At 36.2% G+C, this 17,430-nt stretch overlaps 1 protein-coding gene across 1 annotated transcript in view; it reads right to left on the minus strand.

Annotated features, from left to right (window-relative positions):
* Positions 1-17,430, minus strand: part of MYO16 (myosin XVI) — an 871,975-nt gene that overhangs the window by 492,354 nt on the left and 362,191 nt on the right. The window contains exons 8-9 of the mRNA XM_069094125.1: positions 16,585-16,660; positions 7,012-7,165 (exon numbers count right to left, since the gene is read on the minus strand). Of these exons, the coding sequence (XP_068950226.1) occupies positions 7,012-7,165; positions 16,585-16,660 (230 nt within the window). The remainder of the gene's footprint in view (positions 1-7,011; positions 7,166-16,584; positions 16,661-17,430) is intronic.

A 17,430-nucleotide genomic window follows, 5' to 3' on the forward strand; every position in this document is an offset into this window, starting at 1 on the left:
GAGAGAGAGAGAGAGAGAGAGAGAGAGAGAGAGAGAGAGAGAGAGAGAGAGAGTAAAGAATTTGAGGAATTTGACTAACCCTAAGTCCAGCAGGAAGGACAGAATTGTAGACCCTCATTCTGCTTCTTTATTGGTATGGGTGTGTCCCTAGTGAGCACCACATCTGCTTCCTTGCTGGATGTGTAATAAACACCTTCCTCTGCACACTCTGTTTCTGACTTCTTTCATTGAGAAGGGGCTTGCTGTTTCATGTGGATCTTCCTAAGCGCCCCAAAGGAAGCATTAAGCAGTGGAAGCTCATTCAGGTTACCTTCCTGAACCAGCCTGGGAAGTCCTGTGATCCCCAAAAGTATGTTTCTCACACATAAGGAAAAACCTACTCCCTAGTTCAAATATTCATTGTTACCTAGTAATATACTAATGAGGGATTAGTCTGTAACATGTGACGTATGTATTTGGTCTTGTCTATGCAACTCTACTCTATGAGACTATCCTACTATGTCTGTTTCTGTGTGACTTATGCATCATGGCTAATGTTCATTTATACTGTAAGTAATGTGGTATAACTGGGCCTCTGAACCAGCATAATTTGTAAGGCACACGCATTTATTGAAAAGAGTAAGAACGTATTGCTGTACCTGGTCTCCCCCACCCCCCTACCTCTGGGAAGTGAGCAGACTGCTTGGTCAGCTCCGCCCTCCCCCACTGGGTTTCCGCCCTTTCCAAGTCAGCTCACCGGCATAGAGGTGGGCAGCCTTCTGGGTCAGGGAGACTTGGCGCTGGAGGAATTTCAAGGTGTGTACTGACCAATCAGTTTTTTGGCCTCTGCAAGTTTCTGCTTATGTAATACCAAACTGTTGGCCTCGTGGGCTTCCTTTAAAAGCTGAGGTTTTACCTGAGATCGGGGCTATACCAGGGACATAGGGGTGGTACCTCGTTAACCCTCCATGTGGCCTGATCAGCCAACATGGTGTTTAATAAAGGGTCCATTCTAAATTGTTACTTGGGTCTTGCTCGCGTTATTCTGGGCACAGCAGTATTAGTCATATACAACAGCTTATGGTTGACTGAGTCTTCCCTCTTCATTTTTTTTTTTGGAGGATGTGGAAAGATTAAAGAGGAAAGGTCTGTGTGTCACATGCCACACTAAACAAGAAGTATATTTCCCAGAATCTTGTGCATTACAGGATCGTGTTCCAAAAATTCCAAACAATTAATGCTCAGAAAAGAAAAAAGACAGAGAAGAAAAAGTCAAATCTTTTGACAGATCTATGATGTTAAGTACTGATGAGAATCAGCTATATGGCCAGAAATACCAGAAAGCTATAAAAATATGTAATGAAAAGAGATAGGTCAGGTGGGAAGGGTGTGGCTACCTAACAGAGATGTGCACGTAAGCAACTCTCAGTATAACATATCAAGCATCATAGTATATTCAGACTTCTGGGACTTTTCTGAGACTTGTCCAGTTTTTAAAATAAAAAAAATGTATACATTAATCCCTTTTGGGTTTAGTGCTATCCTGAATTCTGCGCTCAAAGGCTGATTAGATACATTGTTTGCAGAAGTAGAGTAGAATACTCCTAGGCAAAACCTAAAAGGAATCATTAGATTATTATTTTCCTAGAGAAAGAATCTGGGTAGGAGGTAGGAGGAGGGGGAATGCATGACATTGTTATGGTTATGTCTCCAGGATTTGTCCTTGTCAGGTTTAAAGAATACTTATTTGTGTACTAATCCACACACACACACACACACACACACACACAAAGTAGGTTTGAGCATTAACTTCCACCTAGAAATTACAAACAAGAATTGCTATTTTTTGTTCTTTTTGGAGGGGAGAAAGCAGGGCAATTGGGGTTAAGTGACTTGCCCAAGGTCACACAGCCAGTTAGTGTTAAGTGTCTGAGGTCATATTTGAACTCAGGTTCTCCTGACTCCAGGGCTCTCTGGTGAGGAAGCGCTATTTCTTATAATGTTTTCACAAAGCTCTATTACAAAACTGCATGATGGGACTCTAGGTGAGTATCTCATTTAAAAAATCCCCTTTGAGGAAAAACCTTAGGGTTAATCAAGATGCCTCCAGATATTCTGGAAATGGGTATCAAGGCAACAATTGAGAAAGGTCACTAATCAAATTGTCTTCACCTGCAGACAAACTGTCCAGCCCTCCCATTGGCTTCTTTGAATGACTTAGATCTTGGTTTCACCTCTAATGTCCATATCGTTTTAATTCTCTCTGTCTCTACCTGTCTTTGCTTCTTTATCTCTGTCTCTCCACCTCTCTGTGTCTCTCTCTGGTCTGTCTGTCTCTGTGTCTCTCTGTCTGTCTCAGTCTCTCTTTCTCCTTTACTTCAAAAACACAGGACTCTCCTAATCTGTTTTTCAAATCAACACTTGTCAGCATAGGTAGAAGCAATGACAAACAATATCCTTTGACTGCACCCTTGGGGTTCAACATGCATAGCTTTTGTGCTTTATCCAGTCTTCAAACTTCTGAGGTCTATCTGGTACTGTTTTCAGTAACTCAAAAAGAAATGATGAGATTTTACTTCGAGTTCCAAATCTAGTCTTTAGGGGGAAATGTTTGTAAAAAAAAATGATTTTATTTTTTAAATGATAAGCCCTGGCAATTCTGTAGAAGTGCTTCTCAGTCAATTTGTTTTCCTTATTTGGGCACTTCTTTATTTAAATTCCTGCTTCTGGTTCTGGAAAAGTCATCTGTTAAACAATAGCAGAAGAATTTTAATAGATATGCAGAAGGGACATACTGGAAGTGTGTCAGTTTGTTTGCTGGATGACACTTAGTTCCACAAATCCCTCAGGACATAGCAATAAAATCCAAAGCCTGCACACAGCCAGCTGCAGCCTTCCTTACCATTATAATGGTGGCACAATTGTTTTCAAATAAGTATGCAGACTCTAGGGTTATGAGCCCCCGCTGGAATTTATCTCAGCTGATGCCATTTCACTACAGTTGAGTAGACTGAAGTTGTGTTGATTTTGAAAAACTGTAGGTCATTCTGGGTCAATGCTACATTTAGAAAAACAACTGTTTCATAGAACTCTCAAGGATTGCCAGTGACAAGCTAGACGCAGCAAAGAAAATAACTATGGGAACACAATTGTATTTGACTATACTAAGAATTTTTCTTCTTTACATGTAGATTAGTCTAACTTAGGGCAACATGGCATAGTGGAAAAAGCAAGAGGATTAGAGTCAGGAAAGACCTGAGTTTGAATCCCATTTCTGCTCCTCTACAAGCTAGCTACCTGACCATGGGAAAGCCATCTTCTCTGAGTCACAGTATCTTCATCTGTAGAATGGAACAATAATATCCTAGGGGAATCAAATATAATAATACAGAGAAAGTGTTCTATAAAGGTCAGAATATTGTTATTATTTAACATATCAGTCATTTTCCTTATTAAATTCACAGAGAAGCATAGATGAATATTCAATATTTAAACACAAATACTGATTTCCCTTGGGAATTTTGAAAGCATTGAAATATGGGAGACAACTGAAGTAAAGCCAATCTCTCTACAATATCTCTACACAGCTTTCAGTCAAGGCTTTGCCTAATCATTCTTGAACCAGTGACAAGGTTATATTGCTGATGATGACTACTTCCATTTTTCTGCATTGAATAATAGAAGGTCAGCACTGGAATACAATGTGGAAAGGTGTGAGAGGAAAGAGACAGGCCAGAAAGAGAGCCATATAAGATGAAACTTCCTTCAGGCAGGACAAGATAAATTTTTTTTTCAGAATTTAGCTCTCAAAAAATAGCATGAATGATTACTATACTCTTTGAATATGGCTGACTTGAGAAATGTATAGGAGAAAAAAGGGAATCACTCCGCCATCACAGAGTCTGTCTTTCTACAATCCTCTAACATTAAATTGGTCTCACTTTTTTTGTTCATTGTTGACTATTTACAGCAGGTTCTTTCATTATTTGGTTTTCTTGTAACAGCTGTATTTTCTGAATTTCGAGAATCTATTCATGAAGTATAAGATGCTCTTAGGACACATCTCATTTCATCATCTCAGGCTTTTGATATTCCAATATTTTTCCCTTGGTGAAGGGGATGAGTACCTAAAGGAGGGAGTTTGGACTCATTAAGTCCTGTCAAATTGTCTTTCTTCCTACTTGTCTCATGCTGCATTTCCAATCTCTGTTCCTTTATAATGGCTTTTCCCCTAAGCCTGGAATGTACTTCCACTTCAGCTCTTCTCTTTGAATTCCCCCTTTTTTTCCTTCTAGACCCAACTAAATCACCATGATCTACATGAAGCTTTTCCTGATCCTGTCTTCAGTCCCTAGTGCCTTCCCTCCCAAAAGAATTTTGGATATATTTTATGTAACCGATATATGTAATGTATTTTCTCTCCCAATGGATTGCAAACTCAGTGAAAGAAGGAACAATCCCCCTGAAATCTAGCACAATATTTGGCACACTGTGGGTGCCTGATGAATACTTGTTGAACTGAAATACGCCAAGAAAACCGCAAAAGGCTTCACAAAGAGTTGGACATGACTGGAAAATGACTCAAAAACAGTAATTAAAGAAATGAGAGGACAGATTCAAGTGATTTGGTACATAATGACTTACATGACTTTGCACTCTAAAAAGTTCTCTTTTTTTTCCTTACTGACCAACTGTACTTGTCCTGGCTTACTTGCTGACCCCTACTTATACTTGTTGTTCTGTCACTGTAGTGTTCAAACCTTTGGGACGCTGTGTATTAGCACACTAATACTGCCCATGACATTTTCTTGGCAAACATACTGAACTAGTTTGCCATTCCCTCTTCCAGTGGATTAGGCAAACAAAGTTAAGTGACTTGCCCAGGGTCACACATCTAGTAAGGGTCTGAACCTGGATTTGACCTCAGGTCTTTCTGCCTCCAGACCCAATGCTCTATCTATCCACTGAACCACCTAGTTGTCCCACTGCACACTAGGCAACCAACTGCCCTCTTACAAAGTCTACCTAGTCTGGCTTCTTTGTTAACCCATACTCCTACCATTTCTTAAATCTGACTATCCCTAGGAATTTTTCCTTGGCCTTCTTCTCTTCTATCTATCTCAATGGCTTCAACTAGTAACCACTGTGCAGAAAAGAGTCAAACCTACAGCTTCCTAACCAATTTCTCTATGTAACTCCATTCTCATATTTTAGCATCATTCAAGATCTCCCTAGGTGTCTGAACATCTCATCCATCACTTGTTCAAAAGTAAACCTGAAATCTCTTCCAAATTGGATCCCTGCTTCCTTAGTGTTTCTCTAGTTGATAGCACCATTGTCTTTTCTTGCTACACATAAGTTCTTTTCTTTCATTCATTTCCAACAATTAGTTGTCAAATGTTGTTGTTATTAAGAAAATATTATTAATGAAAATTTATATGTGTTGATAGAAATAAAATTCCAATAAGTAAAATTAGAAGAAATAATTATTCATATAGGTATAGCTCGGCAATGTTAACAAAGTATTTTTTTTTTGCAATGATCTTATAAAAGTAGGCAATGTATTATTATCTCTGTTTTAAAGATGAGGAAACTGAGGATTTAAAAGAATTAAGTGATTTGCTCGAGGTGACCCAATATCTGAACACAGGTGTAATAAGTACAGTGGTGTCCTTTTCCCACAAGCTTAACTCAAAATTCCTATTGTATTGATCCCTTCTATTTTACTCCCATCACAAGCATCATAGTTCTTGTGCAGGTGGTTTGAATTCAATAGAAAGTGGTAGAGGGGAAAGGATGCTAGCTTTGGAGTTAGAAGACTCAAGTTCCAATTTGCCACTATGACTTCTTCCCTGTATGACCTTGGTCAAGTCATTTTCATCATCTGTAAAATGAGAGAGTTGTAATAAATGGTATCTGAGGTTATTATCCAGCTCCTTATCTATGATCATATTACTTCACACTTATCTATAGTATATTTCATCTTATTGAATTCCTCACTTTTTTGTAGCCTATTGAATATTTTTTTATTCTATTATCCAATGTTTTGATTACTTAGACAAATTTCTTGTATAAGTACAATAAACATGCCATCTATTTCTTCATTCAAGTCAATGATAAAAATGCTAATTAGCACAAGGCTGAAGACAGATTGCTGGAGCATTAAACTAGAGACTTCACATGGAGTTGACACCTGAAACAATTTTAAGAGAGAGTAGCTGTTCATCCCCAGTTAGAGTATCCATACTAATATATTACCACCTAGACTATAGAAGACTGGTCTGAATGTTTTCCTGACACTAGTATGTTAGGCATATTACTTCTTTACCAAGTTATCACTCCTATAATGGCTGAATTCTTTGCAAGTTATGAGGCCATTCAATGAGAGCTCCTTCTTTCCTCTTAGGAAAACCACCTCATCACCTCACTCACAGGCTATTACAATAACCTTCTGGTTAGTCTTCTCACCGTAAGTCTAACCCAATTCATCCTCCACTCAGCTGTCAAACTGATCTTCCTAAAATATGAGTGACCATGTCACTACTCCCAGTCATTTTTATATAAACTCGAATGATTCTCTATTGATTCTTTTTTTTTTTAAGCAATTGGGGTTAAGTAACTTGCTCAAGGTTACACGGCCAGTTATTATTTCTGGGTGTGGTGCTGAGTGTCTGAGCCCGGGATTCAATCTCCAGGTCGTTCCGACACTGGAGCCAGTGCTCTTACTCGCTGTGCTACCTGGCTGCCCCTCTATTGATTCTAAAATCAAATATAAAATCCTCTGATGTTCAAAGATCTTCATAACTAATGTCTCTCCCTCTCCTCCCCCATTCTTTTCCAGGATTCTTATACTTTATTCCCTTCCACATACTCTGTCATCCAATCACATTATTCTCCTTGCTGTTCCTTAATCACAATTTTCTATCTCTAAATCTTTGATCCTATGAAAATAGAGTACATCAGGCTCTTCCACTTTTTGAGTATCAAGGATATTATTATTTCATTCTATCCTTTAAAGAGGAAGGCACTTACAGTTTATTGGAAAGTGTTGGTAGATCATGGATGATCTCTTCATATGGCTCCTCTTGAGATAAGGAAGAAACAGATAAGGGCTCTTTCATTTTTTCCTCCCAGACAGTTTCCGCTTTGAGTAACATTTCTTTAATAAATTCAGATGCTGCAATATCTATAAGATAAGCAGATATAAATTAGGGAAATAAGAAAAAATACTTTCTAAAATTCTTAACCAATAATTGTTTAGATGAACTTAAGATGGTTAAGTTTTATAAAACATAAAACACACCCACTCTCTAAAAAAATCTCAAAAGTTCATCATTGTTATGAATTCAGATTGTTGGCATTAAGAAGAATCCTGTCTTGTTCTTAACCTGTGATACATTTAATTACAGTAAAAAGCGGTGAGATAAAAGCTCTTTTCACAGAACAGAAATCAATGAAGCTAAAATCATTTTTGAATGTTACAAGTGACACTTGAAAGAATTTGAGGTGATTTCATTTTCACAAAACTATCCCTCCCTTGTAAATTGCATATCGATTCATATGTCTCAAATTAATGGCAGCAGCATTGCCTGCACAAAAGCCAAGTAGTAAAAGACCCAACCTATGGATGAGATCCTCAATTGGGTTTTTAAAGCAAAAGGATTGGCTTTTTCTCAATGATTTTTTTTATCAATCAGAAATATCAATAAAAATGTACACATGAGCAAATTACTAGCAGATTTGAAATATCAATAGAATTGTATACAATGAGAAATTAATAGCAGCCACTGAAATGAACACAGATTTCGTCAGGGAAGAATTATAGTCGGTACAGTAGGCATTAACTAACTTCAATTTTTAGCATGAAATAAAAAACAACAGGTTGCACAGAAGAAAAATTCACAATAAGTGCTAAGTAAAGATATAACGAATTTGACATCCTCAGTTTCCATGAGCAAAGTATAGCACGACCAATGCAAATCAGCAGATTTAAGTTATGTGCATTTGTGAACATGGCTGGCAGATTTAGAAGCCACCAAGAGAACAATTTTTTTGGTACATGTTTTTATTATTGCTCATTTTAGGATGAAGAAATTGAGTATAGAAGTAACAGGTATATCCTAAGAGAAAACTATTGCAAATACCTGGTAACTGGATGTTAAAACTTTTGAAGAGGAATTGGCTAATTCAACTCATTAAACACCTATTATGTGCTAAGTTTTAGGGAAGAGACAAAATTTACATATCACATGGTTCCTATAAACTCCCATAGAGTACACAGTTTTATAGAGGATAAGGCCTATACCAATATTTGTAATAAAAATAGTACATTATGAACACTTAAATGCTAAAAGATAATTTTATATGATACCTGATACATGGAGGAATAATGATATATGGAGGAATAATCACCATCTGAGGGAATCAGAAAAGGCTGGTGCCATATGAGCTGGTCTTGAGATATAAGGCATAAAAGAATATGAAACTTGGGTAGGTATCCCATTCAAAGAGTAGGCATCAGAGTCCTCTCTTCCTTTTGAAAGCCATCTTGGCCTCCTACTGTTTCAGATTTATCCAGCCAATGTAAAGCCTAGCAGAGAAGGCCCTACACAGGAGCCCTTCTATATGTGTTGCCTCCCTTAATTAAAATGGGACTATGACTATGTCATAAAGGCAAGAGAGAGCTACAAAATATTATTGGAAAACTCAGATGGGGCAGAGTGGAATGGCATAGGACATATCCCCTTAAGATAAAAGTCAAGGAATGGCCACAGGAAAACAATCTATTAGGTGAGATTTGAGGTAAGAAAAGGGCTTCAACAGGTAAAAAAATGATATGAAAGTATCTTCCAAGCAAGGAGGAGAGACTGAGTGAATTAAGAGAGGTGGGAAAATGCAGAGAAGAATCAAGGACTGATGTGGATACAGAGGTGCCCCAAGGGTTAAAAATAATAGTAAGGGTTACTTTCCCCGGAGGGGGTTTGAGGCTTATTCTTAGCCCATCCTGTAACTGGAGAGTACCTTAATGCCCCTTTCCCTTATCTCAAAATACCATGCAACTTATTCCAAAATAATTGCTTTTGTGCCCCTTATGCTGTGTTCCCCATTCTGTGTCATTCATTTTCCTCATCACGTGTCATAACAATTGTTCCTTATCTTGGCTCATCCATCTTCCTCATCCTGTCCCTAAATCTCCAACCATTAGAAATCCTAAAATTACATCATCATCCTATAACCTGTGTAGCTTTCTGGCTTTCTAAATCTGGTACTTGTCCTATATCAATGCCTTTGTTTAGCTCCTGGCTAAGTCTCAGACCTGCAAGCTTTTGCTTCAATAAAGCTCTCTTACACTAATGACAAGGTCTGATTGAATTCTTTCAAAACTGAACCAACTCTCCCCACTCTGACCTTGACAGGATCAATTATAGTCTGGTTTTGTAGGAACAAAAAAGGCATAAAGAAGAGAACCAGAAAAGAGTAGATGTAACAAGAAAGCCATGGAGGAGAGTATTCGAAAAGGGAGTGGAGGAGGGAATAGTCTCAAATGTTTCAGCTTGGTTAATATGCTAGCTGCTGGGTATATTGTTATTGTTGTTGAGTCCTTTCATTTGTATCTGACTCCATTTGGGGTTTTCTTGGCAAAGACACTGAAGATGTTTGCCATTTCTTTCTCCACCTTATTTTACAGATGAGGAAACTGAGGCAAATAGGGTTAAAACAGCTAGAAAGTGTCTGAGGCCAGATTTGAATTCTGATGAGTCTTTCTGATTTCAGGCCCAACACTCAATGCACTGTGCCTCCTAGCTGCTGGCCATATAAAGAAAAGAAAAAAAATAGTCCATTTTCTCAAGAAATTCATAATCCACTGAGGGGAAACAATATACAATTACATATAAACAAGATTTACAAAGGAAAAGTAACCTTAGAAGAAAGACACTAGAAAAAAGATGAGGAGAGACCTTTTTAGAAGATGGGGTTTTAAGGTAACCATGAGGTGGAGAAAAGGAATATAGCATTCTAGACATAGAATAAAAATAAGAGATAAAAATGTTATATTCAAGGAACATCAGGGAATACAATATCACTGGATAGTAGAGAACTTAGAAGGGAGTCAAGTGTAATTAGATTGAAAAAGTAGGAAGAGGCCAAAGTATAAAGAGATCTGAAAGCCAAACAGATTTTGTGTTTGATGCTAGAGGTAAAAGGGAGCCAGGTGGCAGAGTAGAGTGGAATGGATTCAAAAAGACTTGAGTTCAAATGTGGCCTCAGACACCCACTATGTATATCACCCTAGGAAATTCATGTAACCTCTTTTTTTTTTGCCTCAGTCTCCTCATCTGTAAAGTAGGAATAATAATAGCCCTTAAGTTCACAGGGTTGTTGTCAGGATCAAATAAAATAATAATTTCAAAGTGCTTAGCACAGTGCTGGCACAGAATAAGTGCTATATCAATGTTTATTATTATTATGATTATAATTGAAGTTTACCGAGTACGGAAGTAACACTGTCAGTAACTTTAATAAGGACACTCTGAAAACTGAGTGGAAGATTGTCTACAGTGTGGAAATAATTCAGGCAGGGAAATCAATAAGAAGTCTATTGAAATAGTCAAAGTGTGAGGTAATGAATGCCTGTACCAGGATGCAACGGTCTCAGAAGAGAAAATAGGGCATATACCATGTTGGGGAGGTGGAGTCAACAGAACTTGGAAACAGATTGTTAATGGTTGCTTGAGAGAGAGAGAGGGAATGAGGAATGGAAGATAATGCCTAGGTTATGAGCCTGGGTGACTGAAAGGACAATAGTGTCCTCAAAAGTAATAGGAAAGTTAGAAAGAGAGGGAGGTTTGGAGGAAATATAACATATCCAATTTGATACATGTTGAATTTAAGATGACTACAGTATATCTGAGTGGTACAGCTAGGTAGAGCAGTTGACAGAGTGATGCACCTGCAGACAGGAAGACAATTTCCTGAGTTCAAATCTAGTTTCAGACACTTACTCACCATATGACCCTGGGCAAGTCACTTAACCCTGTTAGCTCAGTTTCCTCATTTGTAAAATAAGCTGGAGAAGGAAATGGTGAACCAATCCAGAATCTTTGCCAAGAAAAGCCCAAATGAATTACAAAGAGTCAGACACAATTGAAAAATGACTGAATGACAACAAAAATAACAATAGAACAATTCAAGATGTAAGGCTGGAAGTAAAAAAAGATGTTAGAGTTCAATAAATAGATATGAGACATCTGCAAAATGGTGATAAATGAATCCATGGGGGCTGATAAGATCACCAAGTAATATAGTCTAGAGGTGGAAGAAGCAGTATCATTTTGAGAGTATATGTAGTTTTAAACACCAAATAAGAATGCATGTTTATGATGGGAAAGTGCAGACAAGTATTTTTCTAAAAGTTTAGTTGTAAGTGGTAGGATGATAAATTTAAGGGACTGCGTAGCAAAGAAAAGAGGATCCTGGAACATGTTTGTGGACAGCTAGGTAGATCGGTGAATACAGTGATGATAGATCCATCAAGATCTATGAGATCCATCGAGATCTATGAGATCCATCAAGACTGTGGCCTTCTATGATTTTCAGTTATATTGTATCGCTGGGAAAATATTGGTTTAGTGAGTTTCAGGGGTAGGAAGTTAATTTAAATGATTGAAAGCACTGTGCAATCTTCCTAATGTGATCCAGATCATTTTCTGCTTTCTATTCAATTCTAGATATTAGCTCATTTTAATTTGCAATGAACTGTGATTATATATATAATGATGAGTTAATTTAATGGGTTGCCCAATTGAATGTCTTCATCTTGGCAATCTTGGCGACATGGCTTCTTCATCCATATTTTTTTCTCTTGTTGATATCTAGGCCAATTCTTTTTCAGTGACTCTGTATCTTAGCAAGTAGACCACCTAGAGGTCAATGTAATCAGCACAATTTAATCTGAAAACAAAAACATCTATAGAACCTTGGCAAGTGTAGGAACTGTTATTTCTATTTGACATCCTCTGTGACACAGTCAAGCACCACTATTAAGGAAACACTTCCTTTTTTTAATGCTAATTATCAACTCTGGGAAGAATAAAGCTAGGTGTCATGGGTTTAGAGAGGGCTGTAGGATTGAAATGGTATTTATTACTGTACTCAAAGGGTCCCAATTTAGCAATAATTCTTTTCTAAATTCATTTTTTTTTCAAATTGTACCTACCAATCTAGCCAAACTTTAAGGGCTAATGTAGTTTGTGATGATATGAGCAAGAGGTTGGCTTTTACTGGCAACTAATTAACCTTTAGTACACATGCAATTATCACAGAATTAGAAGCTATGACTAATTAGCTTTAGTTCAGTGGAAAAGCAATAGCCACTGTTGACAATTGAAGTAGGTTAGAAAGATAAAACTTCATTCTACAGGAATGCAAGAATGTTTTAATATTAGGAAAACCATCAGTGTAATTGATCATATCAACAATAAAACTAGCAGAATCTACATGATCATCTCAATAGATGCAGAAAAGGCTTTTGACAAAATACAACATCCATTCGTATTAAAAACATTAGAAAGTATGGGAATAAATGGAGCCTTCCTTAAAATAATAGGTAGTATCTATTTAAAGCCATCAGCAAGTATTATATGTAATGGGGAGAAGCTAGAGGCATTTCCCATAAGATCAGGGGTCAAACAAGGGTATACACTATCACCCCTCTTATTCAATCTGGTATTAGAAATATTAGCAGTAGCAATTAGAGAAGAAAAAGAAATCAAAGGAATCAAATTAGGCAAAGAAGAGACCAAGCTATCTCTCTTTGCAAATGATATGATGATATACTTAGAGAATCCTAGAGAATCAACTAAAAAAACTACTTGAGACAATAAATAAATTTGGCAAAGTTGCAGGATATAAAATAAACCACATAAATCCTTGGCATTCCTATATATTTCCAATGAAATTCAACAGCAAGAGATAGAAAGAGAAATCCCATTTAAAGTTACTGTAGACATTATAAAATATTTGGGAATCTACCTGCCAAAACAAACCCAGGACCTATATGACCACAACTACAAAACACTTTTCACACAAATAAAGTCAGATCTCACTAATTGGAAAAATATCAATTGCTCGTGGCTGGGTCGAGCTAATATAATAAAAATGACAATTTTACCTAAATTAAATTATATATTTAGTGCCATACCAATTAATTTACCAAAAAACTACTTTATAGAGCTAGAAAAAATAGTAACAAAATTCATTTGGAAGAATAAACGGTCCAGAATATCAATGGAATTAATGAAAAGAAATGCTAGGGAAGGTGGACTACCAATACCAGATTTCAATATGTATTATAAAGCAGCAGTCATCAAAACTACTTGGTACTGGCTGAGGAATAGAGGAGTGGATCAATGGAATAGATTAGGCACACGAGATTCAGAAGTCAATGACTATAGTAATCTATTATTTGATAAACCCCCAGACCCTGGTTTTTGGGATAAGAACTCACTATTTGACAAAAACTGCTGGGAAAACTGGAATATAGTATGGCAGAAACTGAGCATAGACCATTATCTAACACCATATATCAAAATCAAGTCTAAATGGGTTCATGATCTCGGTATAAAGGTTGATACTGTAAGCAGTCTCCTAAAACAAGGAAAAGTTTACCTATCAGACTTGTGGAGAGGGAAAGACTTTATGACTAAACAAGAATTAGAAAACATTATAAAATATAAAATGGATAATTTTGACTACATGAAATTGAAAAGCTTCTGTACAAACAAAGCCAATGTAACCAAGATTAAGAGGGAGGTGGGAAATTGGGAAAGAATCTTTACAACCTATGTCTCTGACAAAGGACTCATTTCTAAAATATACAGAGAATTGAGTCAAATTTATAAGAATACAAGTCATTCCCCAATTGACAAATGGTCAAAGGATATTAACAGGCAGTTTTCAGAGAAAGAAATTAAAGATATCTATAAGCACAGGAAGAAATGCTCTAATTCACGAGAAATGCAAATCAAAACAACTCTGAGGTACCACATCTCACCAGTCAGATTGGCTAAGATGACAAAACAGGAAAATGAGAAATGCTAGAGAGGATGTGAGCAAATTGGAACACTAATGCATTGCTGGTGGAGTTGTGAACTGATTCAGCCTTTCTGGAGAGCAATCTGGAATTATGCCCAAAGGGCTATTAATACTTTCATACCCTTTGATCCAGCAATACCACTCCTAGGGTTATATACCAAGAGATCATAGAAATGGGAGAAAGACCCATATGTACCAAAATGTTTATAGCAGCTCTTTTTGTGGTAGCAAAGAATTGGAAATTAAAGGGGTCCCCATCAATTGGGGGATGGCTGAACAAGTTGTGGTATATGCATGTTATGGAATACTATTGTGCTATAAGAAATGAGGAGCAGATGGTCTTGATATTTACCTGGAGAGGCTTATACAAACTGATGCTGAGTGAGAAGAATAGAACCAGGAGAAATTTGTACACAATTACAGACACAACATATGTGTGACGACCAACTTTGAAAGACTGGACTCTTCTCAGCAATGCAGTGATATAAGTCAATCCCAAAAGACTCATGATGGAGAGAAATATGTGCATCCAGAGAAAGAACTAGAAAGAACTAAGTTTATATCCAGGTGGAAGCAAAATGCCTGATCTTTTTCCTTCTCTTATTTGGTTTTATGTCCTCTTTACCATTTTTCATTCCATCTGATACAATCCTTCTTTATAACCTGACTAATGTATAATGTGAAAATATTTACACATCCTATACTTGACTATATGCCGCCATGGGGGGGAGGGTAGGGAGGGGGACAAAATGTAAAACTCAAGGAATTATGGAATTGAATCCTGTAAACTAAAAGGAAAAAAACAAATTAATTTAAAAAATAAATAAATAAGAAAAAAAGTTTTTGATCAAAATAAAAAACTTCATTCTAACTAATTTACAAACAAGGGAGAAGCAAACAGGCCATCAAAAAGTTAAAGTCCCAGAAGTGAAGGAAATAAAGATGCCTCAGGCATATCAAGCTTTTAAGCCTTAGATTAGAGCTTCCTGGAAGTACAAAAAGGGTACAAAGAAGACTTGATAAATTATTTACTTCCCTCACTGTCAATGAGACTTTTATGCCAATCTGGTGATTATGTTAGACATATCATCTAATTTTGAACTTAATTGACATGTTTATTTCAATTTTTGAGGTATAGAGTAATATACAATCTATAACAACCCCTACTTTAGTGTCAAAATGATTTAAATTAAAATTTAATGAGGCATATCTTCATTGACTATTGAAATAAATTAATGAAGATGGAGGCAAGAGAGTGATAAAAAAAAAAGAGTTACAAAAAGTTGGTCCACTTTAAAAAAAAGGAAATATATTAATGTAATCTGGCATTTTACCTTATGGTAAATTATTTGAAAGATTTTTTTTTAAGGTTAGCCTATGACTGTTTTCCTCTGTGAATCATGCTTTGTAAATTCTATAACAGAAGTAGTTAACAAAAATTGGGCAAAAAAGTCTTCTAATTTAAAATAGATTTAATAACAATAAAAAAATCTATTTCATAGCAGTCAATGAAACATTTCAGGGATGGTGACACTGAAAAATAATGTTGCATTGGCTTAAAGCAGGAGGCAAACTGTAATGGTGTGTAACCAGGTTCCATAAATGTAATTTTTCCCCAATGCCCTATTACTTAAAGTAATCTTTAAAAAGAAAGTGAATGTTTGCTTGTGAATTATGCTCAAAATGGTTCTGGCAGCATTTATGTGGATCTATCTTTACATTGAGGAAGATCATGCCACAATGGTTAGAGTGCTGGCATGTCTAGGTTCAAATCTAGTCTCAGATCCTTACTAACTATGTGACCCTGGGAAAGTCTCTTAATTTGTTTGCCTCAGTTTCTTCAACTGTAAAATAACAACAATAATAACATTTTCCTCACTGGGTTGTTGTGAGGGTAAAATGAAATAACATTTGTAAAGTACCCAGCACAATGACATATATAGTAGATGTTATATGATTGCTTATTCCTTCCTTTATCTGAAACAGTCATTATAGCAGAGATTTTCATAGAGTGGTCTCAGAAACCCTGAAGGGTTTCCAATATCCTTTCAGGGGATCCAGAAGGTCAAAACTATTTTCATAATAGTAATGACATTTTAATTTCTATTATAGTAAATATAAATAGCTATAACTCACATAAAAGCTGTTTGCATGTTCCTTAATTATTTTCAAAAGTTCAAAGGAGTCATGAGACCAAAAGTTACAGGTATAATGGATATTGAGTCCATCTTCTAATAATGAAAACCTGGATTCAAGTTCTTTATATGGGACATGTTGTTTGTATGACCTTGGACTAGGCATTTAATCTCAATATTACTGGATACTCTCCATTGCAGAATAGTTACTGATTTCTATTTGTATAGAGGTTTCTTTTTTTACCAGAAATTTCCTATACCAATAAAATCACAATTCCAATCTCAAAAAAAAATGGAAGCATAAGCAAAACAATACCAATCCCTCCTCCCAAATAAAAGAATGAACTGGATGATCAGAAAAGATTTATGAACCCACCTGAAGGTTTTTCTTCATTGCAGTTAAGAAGATTTGGGTTGGCCTGATACATTAAAAGAAGCTTCACAAGGTTTGTCTGGAATAAGAAAGGTAACAGATTCATGAAATAAAGTTATATTTCAAATAGCAAATTTAGCTAAATAATCATTCTATCATCATTGAAATACAAAGTCATAGAATTAAAAAAACTGGAAGGAAGTGCCTCCAATGTTTCTTCATAATAACACGTAGGGCTTCCACATGATATTCTTTATACACAAGCTCAGTCTTCCTCCTCAATGTTTTTTTGACAATATATTGTTTTTATTCTTAGGATTCCTGTGATACTTACACTTTCATATTTTGTATTTCTCAAGAAAACTGTAGTGATAGAATCTACTTATACAAAGATAAACCTTTTAGGATGTCTTTCAAGTCTGAATTTTTATTCTTTTATCTTATGTATTTTTTAAGTAAATTAATTAGCATAGGTGTTTTTTTTGGGTGGTATTGCCCTTTCGTAATTTTTTTGATGATCTCCAGATCATCACCTGAATTTCAGGGGAATTTTAGCTCAACCATTGGCAGCAGCCTCCTGCTCTCTTGCCTCAGTATATAGTATGGGGAATGCTAAGCAATTTCCTCCAGTTTAAGGCTAGGTCAAAAATCTCTAGACCAGTCATACAAAAATGAAAGCTTTTCTTTTTTTTATAAACAGTAAGAGATATTTTTTTCCTCAAGAGTCAAGTCTTGACATTTGTTTGACTCCTGGCTACCAATAAAGGAAAACAACTCTTCACAACTTTTGTATAATTGGGACTACTACTACTACTACTACTACTACTACTACTACTACTACTACTACTA

Source organism: Petaurus breviceps, unplaced genomic scaffold (genome assembly GCF_028583685.1).
Source record: "Petaurus breviceps papuanus isolate PSGF00001 unplaced genomic scaffold, PetGlider_PUasm1.0 214, whole genome shotgun sequence".
Classification (NCBI taxonomy): domain Eukaryota; kingdom Metazoa; phylum Chordata; class Mammalia; order Diprotodontia; family Petauridae; genus Petaurus; species Petaurus breviceps.